The sequence below is a fragment of the Dama dama genome, chromosome 1 (assembly GCF_033118175.1).
Source record: "Dama dama isolate Ldn47 chromosome 1, ASM3311817v1, whole genome shotgun sequence".
Classification (NCBI taxonomy): Eukaryota; Metazoa; Chordata; class Mammalia; order Artiodactyla; family Cervidae; genus Dama; species Dama dama.
The window spans coordinates 78,903,469-78,919,832 of NC_083681.1; the positions used below are offsets into that span (position 1 = coordinate 78,903,469).

The window sequence follows — 16,364 nt, forward strand, 5'->3', positions numbered from 1 at the left end:
AAAAGGAGTTGCTGTAAATGGGTCTCTAGTAACTGTGATGTGAGGTGTGAGGGGAAGAGACGTGTTCTATGTCCTATGATTAGGTCTCAGTCTTTTAGTGAACTGAGGTATCTGAATTGTAAACTTCACAATTGTTTCACAGGGTCTCCTCACCCCCCATAAGTTGGCCTAAGAAGGTTAGAGTGGGCTGGAGTTGGGCATTTCCCTTCCCCCATGTGGAAGTTCAGAGGAAGATAAAGTTGGCCTCTCTCTTCCCACAGGTCACTTAAACTCTAATAATACCCTGTCAGGTTAGGCTTTGATTAACTAGTTTCTCCTAGAAGTACCAAGCGCTGTGATATATTTGAAAATAAGTTTTGACCCCTAACAGCTTCCCAGGTGGTGCTAGTAATAAAGAACCTGCCTGTCAACACAGGAGACACAAGAGATGCATATTTGATCCTAGATCGGGAACATCCCCTGGGAGAGGGCATGGCTTCTCATTCCATTATTCCTGCCTGGAGATTCCCATGGACAGAGGAACCTGGTGGACTACAACTCCATAGTGTTGCAAAGAGTCAGACACGGCTGAAGCAACTTAGCATGACTATATTATATACTTAAAAGCATATTGGCAAGTGGCCTCTGGGAGCCCATTCCTCAACTGGGGATTTTCCCTGTTGTTCAGTCGCTCAGTCGTGTCTGACTCTTTGCGACCCCATGGACTGAAGCACGCCAGGCCTCCCTGTCCATCACCAACTCCCGGAGTTTACTCAAACTCATGTCCATCGAGTCGGTGATGCCATCCAGCCAGCTCGTCCTCTGTCATCCCCTTCTCCTCCCTCCTTCAACCTTTCCCAGCATCAGGGTCTTTTCCCACGAGTCAGCTCTTCACATCAGGTGGCCAAAGTATTGGAACTTCAGCATCAGTCATTCCAATGAACACACAGGACTGATCTCCTTTAGGATGGACTAGTTGGATCTCCTTGCAGTCTAAGGGACTCTCAAGAGTCTTCTCTGACACCACATTTCAAAAGCATCAATTCTTTGGTGCTCAGCCATTATGGTCCAACTCTCACATCTACACATGACTACTACATCCATACCTGACTACTCCCTAGTCAGTCTAAATAAACCTAAAGTGAGATATTCCCAAGTGTTGCGTATAGTTAGTGTTATATATTTGATTTTCCCTCATTTATGTCCCATCTCCCAAAACAATCTGTATCTACTTTCAGAAATAGTTTTTTAACTGTGAGTTTTTATCTCAGCATGCAGTGCTTCTTTTTCAGTATAAATCTGCTTAACTTCTCAAAGACGGCCCCAAGATGAGAGTTTTTTTTTTTTTTTTTTTTTTCTTTAGAGATCTTCCTTTGAGAAAAAAGTCCCATTGTGAGGTAATATTGGGTCAAACTCTATATCTGTTTCACTTTAATTTCTCTTCTATGGATGTAGACCCTTGAGTTTCAGGGTTCTTCGGGCATCAAGTGCAATTGACTCAAAACTTTCAAGGAAAATATGTGCATCATACTGCGCCATATGGGAGCCAGAAAAGGGCAAGGACTTATTTCATACGTGTGAGTTAGGAGACCCCAGGTGAGTCAGGACAGAGGTCACCCATCGTGAAGGGAATACAGTCAGAATTCATGAAGCTTAAAGAACAGTGTGTTAGAGACAATTATTCTTGTCTGAGGCTGGAAGTCCACACGTTTTGGTATCATTCTGAAGTAATTAAAATAGATGAATAAAGGACTTTACCAAAGAGGTGAGTTAGCTTAGAAGCCAAATTCATAAAATGATATGATGAGTACTTGGCCAAAATTAGTTTTTAAAATCCTCCAAATAGAACAGCTTAACTTAGATATTCTCTTGTATGCTTCACACTAAACAAGTGATTCTTAAACATGGATAGCATGTTAATTTGGCCTATTTGAGTTGTTAAAATATTCATAAATCTCTCCATTTTAATGTGGATCTAGAGATGTAACTTGACTGGTATTCCATTGCTGGTGGTTTTTTGACATATGCTTTGTCAAAACTGATTATTTAAAAACTGTATTTCATTATTTTTCCTATATTATATGAACTAATTTGCCAGCAAATACAAATACAATCTGAAATGACTCATGTTTCTGTTGGAAGCTTAGACTTCTGTAAGAACTATCACTAAGTGACAGTCACCATTTGACTACAGCAAATACAATCATATGGATCTCCCACAGATAATTTATGGCAGAGATGAAATATGCAACTGCAGATACTTTGACCTGCCACAATTATGCTATAAAGGGAATTCGATTTTGTATTTAACATTGTTCAATGTCATAAGACAATGACATTTCATAGTGCCCTTGTTTACACAGGTGATTCACTGGGAAGTTCACATGTAGGGAAATGCAAGTGATTATACTTGTGCTTAAATATTTAATGTGTGTATGTATCATCTGGGGATCTTGTTAAAATGTAGGTTCAGTTAAACTGGAGCGGGGCTTCAAATTCTGCATTTCTGACACACTTCCAAGTGATGCGGGTGCAGCTGACTCATAGGCTGAGTACTGAGACTTCCGGGTCTTGGATGATTTCACAGCGTCCTCTGCCTTGACTTCCTGTTGGTCATTTTAAATAATTCATCCCTCTTTTCCTTTTCCTCTTGGATGAGTCGAAAACACTGATTAGGGATTTATCCATCTTAATAGGCTCTGTATCCATTATGTCTTGAATTGTGTTCAGATAGAGTTGAGAAAATAAAATAATTCTGTTACTCTGAATTAGAATAACATACTTAATAAGATGACAGAAACTCAAGTCCTGCTGATAAATTTCTCAAATCCTTTTCCTCATTTGTTCTGAAATATTGTTGTTAAATTGCCATCCAATCACTGCCTGACTGGGTCCCTTAAAACATCGTGGATCTTTGTACCTCCAAAAGCAACTCTCTCTCTTGTGGAATTTTCTAAAGGTGGAAAATATCCTTACCTTCTTAGCTTAAGTCAATGATCTTATGGCTGAAATCCTCAGCGACACCATCTGTCTTTTGAGGCTGCTCAAAGAAAAAAGTGAAACCACTGTTGTTCATAACAGCCCTTTGTCATAATAGCTCTTTCAGTATTTGAAGACAAGATGGCATGTTCTTGAATCTTATCTCCAGCCCAAAGCTCATATTTCCAGTAAGATCACAGCATCACCTAAGATTGTGTTACTGACTTTATTGTTGTTTGTACTTTTGTTGGTATGCTTGCTCTCTCCATATTTCTTTGGTGAGAATCAGACATATATTTGTCTTTATAATTGCACAATGATACCATCCAGGGATGATGTGTAATTGGTGAAAGTATGGTTGAAATTATAATGTTAATTTTCTTTTTTACTAATTTATTTATTCAAGTATCTAGCACATCTCCCTTTCCCACCAAGTACTCTGATAAGCACTGGGGAAGCTCACATTGTTTTATGTTGGGAAATAATATTGTGATTTGAAATTCTTGAATAAAGGTATGTTATGATGCCATGGAATCACAGCGAACGAGAAATGAATGGTGACCTCAGATTTGCGAAAAACCTACTAGAGGAAAGAAAAAAAGCAGCAGTGAGTTTTAGTGAGCACTTAATATATTAATCCACTCTTTCAAAAACAGCTCTCTGAGTTAAGTATTCTTTATTACTTTTTAACATACGTTAGTAATACAAAGCTATATCTGTAGATAAAAAGAAGCAGTAAGTGAAAAGTGAAAGTGAAGTTGCTCCATTGTGTCCGAGTGTAGTCCACCAGACTCCTTTTTCCATGGGATTTTACAGGCAAGGGTCCTGGAGTGAGTTGCCATCTCCTTCTCCAGGGTATCTTCCCATCCCAGGGACTGAACCCAGATCTTGCTCACTGCAGTCAGACGGTTTACTATCTGAGCCACCAGGGAAAACAGAGAAAGTAGAGCAGAGTCAGCATTTAATTCTAAATCCCTTTGGTTCCAGCCTTGTGCTGATCCCCTCCACTATACTGTCTGCCACAGACAGTGACATTTGAACTGAGATTCCTTCTTTTTTTCATAACACTTCTTGCTCCCTGAGGTGGTATATGTTTAAATGTTGCAGTGACTGAATGCATATGTGTATGCTAAGTCACTCAGTCATGTCTGAGTCTTTGAGACCCATGGACTGTAGCCAGTCAAGCTTCTCTGTCCATGGGATTCTCCAGGCAAGAATACTGGAGTGGATTGCTAATCCCTTCTCCAGAGGATCTTCCCAACCCATGGATCGAACCCTGGTCCCCTGTGTTGCAGGCAGATTCTTTACAATTTGAGCTACAGGGAATGACTGAAGTGTTTATTAAAAAGAAAAACCAAATTTGGCCTAAGAAGGTCACCAAATATTAAGAAGACTAAAAGCAGATAAATCCTATATCATTTCTGGTTCTTGATGTCTTAATTTGTAAAAAGGGGAATAGACTCAATGCCATCTAAATGACTGCCTTCTCTAAAGTTCTATGATTCTATATAATATATCAAAGTTTCTATGAATGCTATCTTTTTAAAATTTAGTATTATTGGAATATATTTGATTTATAATGTTGCATTAATTTCTGTTGTACAGCAAAGTGAATCAGCTATACATATACATATATATGTATGCATATATACTCTTTTTTAGTTTTTTCCCCATATAGGCCATAGCAGAGTATTGAATTCCCTATGCTATACAGTAGGTCCTTATTAATTAACTATTTTATATGTGGTAGTGTATATTTGTCAACACCATCTCAAAATTTATCCCTTCCCCCTTTACCCATTGGTAACCTGAATGCTATCTTTTCACATACTGACCAAAAGAAAGAGCTTCCTAGCAATGATATCCTTCAAGTTTCTAGTTTTTCCTTCCAGGGATATGATCTCCCTGTATAATCCTTCAGGATATTACCTGGAAGGTTTTTCAACTCAGTGATTTATCATGGCAATACAAATCTGTTAAAAAAAGATTAAAAGAAAGTGGGATGGCATTTTAGCCCTTTACAAGCAGTTCACTGAAGACCTTGGTAGAAAATTGTGAGGAGAAAGCATCACGTGTGGTTTGCACAGAAATGAAGAGTACCTGGCACATGGCAAATCCTCAGGGGAAAGTGCTAAATGGGTGAGTGAATAAAACACATAGTTACTTTACGTCATAATTATAATCTCTTCTTAGCAAACTGGAAAGAGAGACTGCTTAGGGAAATACTTCTATTCTAGTTCTCCCTGGATCAGTTTCTTTCATCATTCTGCTCATTCATGTCTTCTTACCCTAAGCTGATTTAAGAGTCACATCACTCATCATTGGAATGTTCACTTGATTGTTCAATGGATTATTGACCTTTATTGTCTCTATTTGCTTTTAGCTTCCAGTCTAGCTTCCCTGGTGCCTCAGACAGTAAAGAGTCTGCCTGCAATGTGGGAGACCCGGGTTCGATCCCTGGGTCAGGAAGATCCCTTGCAGAAGGAAACAGCAACCTGTATTCTTGCCTGGAAAATCCCACAGGTGGAGGAGCCTGTCAGGCTACAGTCCACGGGGTCACAAAGAGTCAGACAGGACTGAGCAACTTCACGTTCACTGCATATACTCCTGACAATTCTTTATTCTACTCCAGTAGCTATGAAAGTGAAGGTCTCTCAGTCGTGTCCGACTCTTCGTGACCCCACGGACTACACAGTCCACGGAATTCTCCAGGCCCGAACACTGAAGTGGGTAGCCTTTTCCTCCTCCAGGGGATCTTCCCAAGCCAGGGATCGAACCCAGGTCTCCCAGATTGCAGGTGGATTCTTTACCAGCTGAACCACCAGGGACTAAGGTTGTTATAAATTACTTACTCTGTTGTTACAGGAGATTTTTGAAACTAAGAATGTTTTCTTTTTCTTTTACTCTTCAAAATATCAGCATGGCCATAGCCTCCCCAAGTAACATTTTATGCTTTTCTCCATTTCCTTTACTCCCTTTCCTTTGCTCCTTTCTGCTCCTCTCCCTTCCTTTTCCATACTTTTCTTTCTCATGAGATCATGTATCACAGTATTGGAGACTGCCCTTGATTTTAGAGGAAATGTATTACATCTATTGAATCCTCAAATAGATGAAAACATTAACTCTATTTCCTTTTTTAATGTTTAATCTAGCATTTTCTTATGGAGGATTTTTTTTTTTTTTTTTGGTTATTTTATTTCCACTGAGTTGGGTCCATGATGAGGGGATATTATAGCAGACACCTGAATAAAGTGAAGGAGAAAATTGTGCAGATATCAGTTAGAGATACACTGTAAATGGAAGGAAGAGAGTAAGTTTATGAGGGAGAATCTTGCTTTACTTGTTGCAAGAGTAGAAAGTATGTGAGGGTAGTGGTGACAGTTGGGAGAATCTAGGATTTTGCAGTAATCTACTTCACTGGGCTCCTATGAGATTACAGATGAGTAAATTACCTTAAAATCTCTTTGAAGGATGCCCAGTCAAGTTCAGTCACTCAGTCGTGTCCAACACTTTGCGATCCCATGGACTGCAGCACACCAGGCCTCCCTGTCCATCACCAAGTCCTGGGGTTACACAAACTCATGTCCATTGAGTCGGTGATGCCATACAACCATCTCATCCTCTGTCATCCCCTTCTCCTCCTGCCTTCAATCTTTCCAAGCATCACAGTCTTTTCAAATGAGTCAATTTTTTCACATCAGGTGGCCAAATGATTAGAGTTTCAGCTTCAGCAACAGTCCTTCCAATGAACACTCAGGACTGATCTCCTTTAGGATGGACTGGTTGGATCTCCTTGTAGTCCAAGGGACTCTCAAGAGTCTTCTCCAACACCACAGTTCAAAAACATCAGTTCTTCAGTGCTCAACTTTCTTTATAGTCCAGCTCTCACATCCACACATGACTACTGGAAAAACCATAGCTTTGACTAGATGGACCTTTGTTGGCAAAGTAATGTCTCTGCTTTTTAATATGCTGTCTAGGTTGGTCAATACTTTTCACCCAAGGAGCAACCGTCTTTTAATTTCATGGCTGCAGTCACCATCTGCAGTGATTTTGGAGACCTCAAAAAGAAAGTCTATCATTGTTTATATTGTTTCTCCATCTATTTGCCATGAAGTGATGGGACCAGATGCTGTGATCTTAGTTTTCTGAATGTTGTGTTTCAAGCCAACTTTTTCACTTTACTCTTTCACTTTCATCAAGAGGCTCTTTAGTTCTTCACTTTTTTCCATAAGGGTGGAGTCATTTGCAATTTTGAGGTTATTGACATTTCTCCCAGCAATCTTGATTCCAGCTTGTGCTACATCCAGTCCAGCATTTCTCACGATTTACTCTGCATATAAATTAAATAAGTGGGATGACAATTTATAGCCTTGACAGACTCTTTCCTGATTTGGAACCAGTATGTTGTTCCATGTCCAGTTCTAACTGTTGCTTCCTGACATGCATACTGGTTTCTCAGGAGGCAGGTCAGGTGGTCTGGTATTCCCATCTCTTTAAGAATTTTCCACAGTTTGTTGTGATCCACAAAGTGAAAGCCTTTGGCATAGTCAATAAAGCAGAAATAGATGTTTTTCTGGAACTCTGTTGCTTTTCTGATGATCCAAGAGATGTTAGCAATTTGAGCTCTGGTTCCGCTGCCTTTCTAAAACCAACTTGAACATCTGGAAGTTCACAGTTCTCATATTGTTGAAGGCTGGCTTGGAGAATTTTGAGCATTACTTTACTAGCATGTGAGATGAGTGCAATTGTGCAGTAACTTGAGCATTCTTTGGCATTGCCTTTCTTTGGGGTTGGAATGAAACTGACCTTTTCCAGTCCTGTAGCCCCTGCTGAGTTTTCCAAATTTGCTGGCATATTGAGTGCAACACTTTCACAGCATCATCTTTTAGGATTTGAAATAGCTCAACCGGAATTCCATCACATCCACTATCTTTGTTTGTAGTGATGCTTCCTAAGGTCCACTTAACTTCACATTTCAGGATGTCTGGCTCTAGGTGAGTGATCACACCATCGTGATTATCTGGGTCATAAAGATCTTTTTTGTACAGTTCTTCTGTGTATTCTTGCCACCTCTTCTTAATATCTTATGCTTCTGTTAGGCCCATACAATTTCTGTCCTTTATTGAGCCCATCTTTGCATGAAATATTCCCTTGGTATCTCTAATATTCTTGAAGAGATTTCTAGTCTTCCCCATTGTAGTTTTTTCCTCTATTTCTTTGCGTTGATCACTGAAGAAAGCTTTCTTATCTCTGCTTGCTATTCTTTGGAGCTCTGCATTCAAATGGGAATATCTTTCTTTTTCTCCTTTGCCTTTCGCTTCTCTTCTTTTCACAGCTATTTGTAAGGCCTCCTCAGACAGCCATTTTGCTTTTTTGCATTTCTTTTTCTTGGGGGTGGTCTTGCTCCCTGTCTCCTGTGTAGCGTCATGAATTTCTATCTATAGTTCTTCAGGCACTCTGTCTATCAGATGTGCTCTTTTAAATCTATTTCTCACTTCCCCTGTATAATCATAAGGGATTTGATTTAAGTCATACCTGAATGGTCTAGTGGTTTTCTCTACTTTCTTCAATTTAAGTCTGTATTTGGCAGTAATGAGTTCTTGATCTGAGCCACAGTCCCAGTCTTGTTTTTGCTGACTGTATAGAGCTTCTCCATCTTGGCTGCAAAGAATAAATCAGTCTAATTTTGGTATGGACCATCTGGTGATGTCCATATGTAGAGTCTCTTCTTGTATTGTTGGAAGAAGGTGTTTGCTACGACCAGTGTGTTCTCTTGAAGGATGCCTAGTATGCATCTCTTGTGACAAGATGAATGTCCTGGGGCAATGTTTATGTGAATAGACATTATCTGTTTTCTGTAACACCTTGAAAGATTCTTCATTGCTTAGAGTAAGAATTTTTCACCTAATGTTAAAATGTTTTGAAGTTTGAGTCCAATCCTATTTTTCTTATTTTTGAAATTTTCATATATATAGTGTGTACTAATTTTGTCTTTCAAAGATGTCCAAATTTTAGTACTCCACTGCTATATAGATACCATCAGTCCACCTTATTTTTACTTACCTATACCTTAACCACCTTCTGAGATTGTTTATGTCCAAGAGACTATTTCCAAAACTTCAGTTACAATGATCCCACTCTTCTAGTTTACCTCACAAAACAGTTTTGGGTCCCTAGTGCTGCTGTGGACCCAGACTCCCCTTCTGATTGTAATCTCTCTGAAGCAGGACTTTATCTTGCATTCTCAAACTGCACAATGTCAAAGGCCGGTGATAATTATGTGATAGTTGAAGGTTCAGAATTGGAATTTCAAAGGGGACAGGTGGTTCCAAATGGAGATGTAGTTTTAATTTGTGCAAGTACATTTGATTCAAAGTCCCAAAATTATTTTCTTATAAAATAACTTTAATTTCTTCTCTATAGGCCTCATCTCCTGAGCTTCCAATTCCTTGTGGGAGCTATTGCTAATTTATACAACAGCTCTTTAGAAAATGCTCTGCTGAAGGTTGTACAGAATTGAGTCAATTAATTCATTAAAGTACTGTTAAGAAGGTCCAAGTTTCAAGATGGTATCAGTATATTATCTATCCTCCTAGTCAACATGAAGAAGCTGGGAGAAAAATGGCATGTCTACATTTGTAGAGTAATTCATTTTCATATGAGGGAATGTTAATTTCATAATTCATTTTGACATAACTAAATAGTTTTCATCATGTCTGTTTTAATTTATTTCTTTTTAATTGGAGGATACTTGCTTTACAATGTTCTGTTGTTTTCTGTCATATATCAACCTGAATCAGCCATAGGTATACATATGTCCCCTCCCTTTTGAGCCTTCCTCCCACCCCATTCCACCCCTCTAGGTTGTCACAGTAGGGCTTTTTATCTTATCTTTTCTTTTTTATTTAAATGAAATTTGCCAAATTGCTATCAGGAAGCCAGGCATGGAAGATGAGTTTAGAAGCGTAGGAAAGCATTATCTTTAAGCTCATTATGAGGGATAATTTGGTAGAAATAGAGTGTTTCATCTTTGTCTTTTGGTTTAAATGACCTCACTTGAATGTACACTTTGTTTGAATTTTGTATTTGGCATAGAGATGTTGAATGTGCTTTAAGACATATGGTCTCAAGAATGTTAGAATGATGAGACCTTGGTTGGTTTCTCTGGGTCTTAATGTCTTCACATTACATATACTGGAATATTATATGTCGAAAACAAACCTCTGAATGAGCTAACTTGAACTTATGCTACTCATGTCCAAAGATCATGAATTTTCTGAACTGGAATATTTTATTTGGGCAAGACTGGGAAAAATAAAGTGCTATGCATTTTGACAGTCAGAAACTGTTGTTTTCACATAATAATTTGAGTTGGTTGAGATCATAGATGAGCATATTCTAGTTGCATCTTCACAGAATTTTTTTGTGACCTTAATTTATTTTGACACTTAAAATGCTTTGTTTCCCTCTTTGAGTGAAAGCAAACATGAGTATAAATGACCTGAAATGAGCTCTGTGTTTACAAAATACTGAATTCTTGAAACATTTCACTACTTAGGTATGATTTTTTTGACTAATCTGAAATCCTTCCCCTCCAGGTCTTTTTTTACTGAGCTCCGTTGCCTCTGAGACCACAGGAGGTCTGTTGCTTTTATTTCATTAATTTCCTGTTAAGCACAATCTTTTTCAAGATGTCTCATCAGGGAGCAATGGCATTCATTTTCTGTCAACACATCTCCTGCACACACTCCACTTAATATTTCTGTGTGATTGTGTTGCTGGAATCACCATGATTATTTCCATGTCCAAGATGTGTACCTCCCTTCTTCAGTTTTTCTTTTTCTTTTTGGGGCTATACTCACTTCCCCTTCCTCTAACTTTCTATTCATTTTTTTCTAAAGCCTTTTTATTTTGAAATAAATATTCACAAGAAGCTTCAAAGATAGCACAGAGAATTCTCCTGTACGTTTCCCTCAGTTTGACCCCAGTTCACTGCTCTAGACAACATAAAACAGCAGGAAATGGACATTGGTTTGTTATGTGTGTAGTTCTGTATTGTTTTAGCACTCATGTAGATTTGTTTAACCACCAGCACAATCAGGATACAAAACTATTCCATCTCCACAAAGATCTCCTGTGTGTTATCCTTTTATAATAACGCCACCACCCTCCTCCCCAACATTCCTAATCCCAGGCAACCTCTTCTCCATCTCTAAAATTCTGCCATCTGAGTATGTTTTATAAGTGGAATCATAGAGTATGTGACCTTTTGAGATTTTTTTTTTCTTTTTTTAACAACTCCACTCTTGACACTCAGCCAGATTGTTGCATGTATCATATTTTGTTCCTCTTTATTACTGAATAGTATTCTGTGGTATGGCTATACCACAGTTTGCTCAATTGTTTTTGTTATTTCGAGTGTTTGGCCATTATGAATAATGTTTCTATGAATACAGTTGTCCAGGTTTTTCTGTCAACATCAGTTTTTATGGGAATAAATGCCTAGGTGTGTTCTTTTCCTGCTTAAAATTTTATTTTTCTCTCCCAGATTCTGATAAGTCACAATTGATTACAGCACCTACTGAATGTTTAAGAACTAGTCCCTCTTATAGGCTGAAAAGAGAATGGAGTTTGATAAAGTAATCAACATGCGCATTAATAATATGAGGAATATTGGTGTTTTGGAGAAGGCATCACAGAGTAGACACTGCTGAGGACTTTGAAAACTGTTCGAAAGCCAACTTCATTTGTCTGAGCTTGCATTCCTTCTTACACTTCAGAAGTTATCTTTTAGACGACACACTGGCTTTATTTTTTCCAGAATCTGAAGCAATTAGCAAGGAAGTTATATTTCTTACAGCCTTTATCTAGGGTGAGAGTGAGAACTATCAGCCTGAATTCATCAAATGCACATGATACCTTATCTGCGAAATGTGTCTTAAAATAATATCCTTGGTTCAAAGGCAAGGATTTTTAGAAATGTAATCTGGCACAGTTAAAGGAATTGCTTTAGATAATCTCCCAAACTACTTCTATATCTAAAAACCTATGATTCTCTTAAAAAATTTCTGTTTTAATCAAGAAGAAACTGAGGTTTAATGACTTAATATCATGCAAACAATAAGTGGATGGGTGACCACTCAGAGATAGAAGTCAGGAGTGTTGTCTGTCAATATACCCTGTAAATGTAAAAAAGGTAAAAGATTCATTCATTTTTAAAATGAGGAAACCCAATTATGAATTGACTCCAAAGAAAGATCTCTCTCTTTCTCATTACAGATTAGATCAGAGAAATGGATTATGGAAAATGAAACTCTGGTGATTGAGTTTGTTTCTGTGGGCTTGGCAAATCGCTTCCAGCTCCAGGTTGTTCTTTGTGTGATATTTCTCTTGGTTTCTGTTGCCACTTTTCTGGGAAACTTGGGGTGATCACTCTCATTTGGATGGATTCTCGACTCCACAGCCACATGAACGTTTTTCTCAGCCACTTGTCCCTTGTGGACGTCTGTTCTTCTTCTGTCATTGGTCCTAAGATGTTAACTGACATCTTTGTAGAGACAAAAGTCATCTCTTTCTTTGGTTGTGCGGCCCAGATCTGGTCTTTTGGTCAGTGTGTAGTGACTGAGTGTTTCCTCCTGGCTTCCATGGCATACGATTGGCATATGGCCATCTGTAAGCCCCTATTGTACACACTCATTATGGCTCAGTGAGTCTGTGGGCAGCTGGTGGTAACTCCTTATACCGTGGGCCTTATAAGCACTGTGATCCATACAACTTTCACCTTTCACCTGCCTTACTGTGGTCCAAAAATCACTTCTTCTCTGACTTCCTTCCTGTTCTCTCCCTGGCATGTGCAGACATACGGGTCAATGAAGTTTTACTTTCATCTTGGCTGGAGCTCCAGGAGTACCCAATAGCCGGATTATCTTGGTCTCCTACATTTAATTGTCATCACTATCCTGAGCATCCGCTCTGCTGACGGGAGGGGGAAAGCCTTCTCCACCTGCTCTTCACACCTAACTGCTGTCTCCAACATTTATGGGACATTCTTCTTCATCTATGTACGTCCAAGTTCCAGTTTCTCCCTGGATATTAATAAAGTGGTTTTTGTGTTCTACACAGCCCTGATTCCCATGTTGAACCCACTTCTCTATAGCCTGAGAAACAAGGAAGTAAAATAATCATTCAAAGTATGTTTGAAAGAAGAAGTTTCTTACGGGTAGATAAACGGGAACACCATTTATACTACAGATTGAGAGTAATTTGTATGCAAGATGTAACCACATGGGCTGGGTATAGAGAATCTTTATTTTATGTTGAGATTTTGGGTCATTGACAAGTCATACAATGTTTTAGGTTATAATTTTCTCACTTTGTTTTTCTCATTTCTGATTCAGTAGGGATGGATTTTAGAACTTTAAACTCAAAAGAGTAGACTATTGAATCCCAAGACTTAAAAATATTCTTATTCATATGAAAAATTTTATGACTAGGATATCAGAAGTTCTTTGTTAAGTCCTGAGTAAACGTTTTAATCACAGCAGTGACTTAGTACTTTCATTTTTCTTACCGTGTGTTGAGATCTCTCATTGTCTGTAATCTTGACCTTGACCCTTTAAACATAGAATATTAAAAAATGTATTAAGGTCAAAAGTTTAAAACTTTCAGTTATAATAGAAATATGTTCTGGGGCTGTAAAATAAAGCATAGTTGCTATAGCTAACAATACTGTATTTTATATTTGCAAGATGCTGAGAGAAGAGATTTTAATCATTCGCATCATGAGAAATAAAATTCAGAACTCTGTTAGGTGACTGATAAGCTAATTGGGGTAATCATTTTGCAATGTAGACAAATATTGAGTCATTATGCTGTATACCTTGGACTAATACAATATTATGTTAATTATATATCAATAAACCTGAAAAAAGTGAGATATTCAGGAACTACATAACCATAATACTCTCTAATGTTACCTTCATATTTGGCGTAAGTTTATTCCCAAGGCCTTTTATATCCTCTATACTCTTTAGTCATAGTAATAACTTATCGGGATTTTGCTGTTGTAATCATATGCTTTGTGCATATGAAGTACAGAATGCCTCCATATTCTTTAATAAAGTATGTAAGTGTCCTGTAAATATTGCAAAGTTGCTCAAGCTCACTAGAAATCAGCAAGATGACTGGTAAAGCTCCAATGCAGCATCAGGCTTACCTTTGTCAGTGAAACATCTCTCAATTTTTCATGAAAAAAACCTGTGTAAATATAATAGAAATTCTTCACACATTTTGATTCTCAATGATTTTTTTTTTTGGTTTGTATTGGAAAAAGACACTAATTAAAATGATCACAATGTCAAATAAGGTATCCTGTGGAAAATTCTCCATTATAATGAACTTTAGATAAACAGTTCCAGAAATTGTGTCATCATTACACTGAAGTTTTACTCTGTAAGTAGCTAAAGAAGGAGGTAAGAAAAGGAGTCAAACAGAAAACAAATATCTTGATCCCAGAGGATTTTTAAAAGCATTTAGAGGCAGCAAGAACATTTTAATTTCCTCTTAATAAAATTCCCAAGACATGGCATACTTTAGGGAAACAAATTCTCCCAGAACAAGAAAAATGATGTAACTACTTCTGAAAACCTTAATTCATGTGGGTATTTTTAAATTTTTTTTCAGAGTGGAATCTTCCTACTTCCTTGGGGAAAAAACTAAGAATAAAACCAAGTGACTACTTGAGAGTTGGACTTCTTCTCTGTGCAAAGGCACAGGTTGGGGTGGGAAGATGCGATGCATGCTGAAAAAAGAGCACGGTTTGCACTCCAGTGTTAATTCTCTAAAGAAGAAAGGAACTCACTGACATGTAAGTTTAACTCATTTTTTAAACCTATTTCTGCTTCTCTATCTATCTTCAAAAGTTCAAGATGAGTTAAATGGATTTATGGGAAAATAAGACTAACAAACATTTAAAATAATTTATAGGTTTTCTAATGTCAAACAAACTCTTAGTTAAACCCTAATTTTCTCTCTAAAACATTTAAGCCATGTTGCTCTTTAGAACTGTATTTGATTTGCTGGTGTTTTATTCTAGCTTTTTTTATGCCAGTGTTCCTAAACTGAAAACCTGCAATTTCTTTTCTTATGGATAATGCTATGCTTTTAAGTAATTTAAAGCTTTGTGCACTATCAATTTCTTGTTTTTTTTCTCACTCTAGAGGCTGAACTAACCAATGGCTGGTGAAAACTATACAAGGATCACAGAGTTTATTTTCACAGGCTTAGAGTACCATCCACATGTACACGGCTTCCTCTTCTTGCTCTTCCTTCTTTTTTACCTTGTTACCATGACCGGAAACCTGGGCATGATTATCCTCGTCCGGATGGATTCCCGCCTGCACACACCGATGTACTTTTTTCTCAGTCACCTGTCCTTTGTGGATGTCTGCTTTTCGTCCGTGGTTGGCCCCAAGATGCTCAGAGACTTCTTCGCTGAAAGGAAAGCCATTTCTTTCCTAGGCTGCGCCTTGCAGCGGTGGTCCTCTGGGCTCTTGTGGCCACGGAGTGCCTTCTCCGGGCACCCACGGCTTATGACCGCTACGTGGCCATCTGAACCCCACTGCGGTGTTCAGTTGTCCCGTCCCACAGACCCTGCATACAGCTGGTGGTTGGACCCTGCGCTGCCGGATTTCTGAACACCATGACCCACACAACAGCTGCTTTCCGACTTCCCTTCTGTGGTTCCGACATTATCAATCACTTCTTCTGTGACATGTCCCCGCTTCTATCTCTGGTATGTGCTGACACACGGATCAATAAATTGCTAGTTTTCATCGTGGCTGGAGCTGTACTTGTGGTCAGCAGTCTGACTATATTAGTCTCCTATTTTCACATCCCCATCTCTATCCTGAGCATCCGCTCTGCTCGTGGGAGGCACAGAGCCTTCTCCACCTGCTCTTCCCATCTCACAGCTGTCTCCATCTCGTATGGGACTCTCTTCTTTATCTACGTGAGGCCAGGAGCAGTTTTCGCTCTGGATCTCAATCAGGTGGTGGCAGTGTTCTACACAGCAGTGATTCCCATGTTGAATCCTCTCATCTACAGCTTGAGAAATAAAGAAGTGAAAGCTGCTATGCGCAGGACCATCGCCAGGAGAAAGTTTTGCCTCAAAAGTTAAATTTCCATCTAAAACAGAAAATAGATTAAAAAGTAAAGCTTCCAGACATGGCTAGACTATCTGACCATCATCCAAAGATGCTAAAAAATTTGCAGAATTTGGGGGGTGCTATCCTTCCATTCTTCTACATGATTTTTATTTTAGTACCTTTTTAAAAAAGCTCCATTTCATCATGTCCCTATTAGTGATCAAAATTCCCAATCACCCAAACTCAGAGCAATTCTTT

The 16,364-nt window shown here is 38.5% G+C and overlaps 1 protein-coding gene and 1 pseudogene across 1 annotated transcript; both read left to right on the top strand.

Annotated features, from left to right (window-relative positions):
* The first annotated feature begins 12,261 nt into the window (after positions 1–12,261).
* LOC133069353 (olfactory receptor 5G25-like) lies at positions 12,262–13,142 on the top strand (annotated as a pseudogene).
* Positions 13,143–15,194: 2,052 nt separating this feature from the next.
* LOC133056224 (olfactory receptor 5G9-like) lies at positions 15,195–16,138 on the top strand. Its single transcript, XM_061141350.1, is given in 2 exon segments — positions 15,195–15,507; positions 15,510–16,138. Coding segments are annotated over 2 exon segments (942 nt in total).
* Positions 16,139–16,364: the final 226 nt, after the last annotated feature.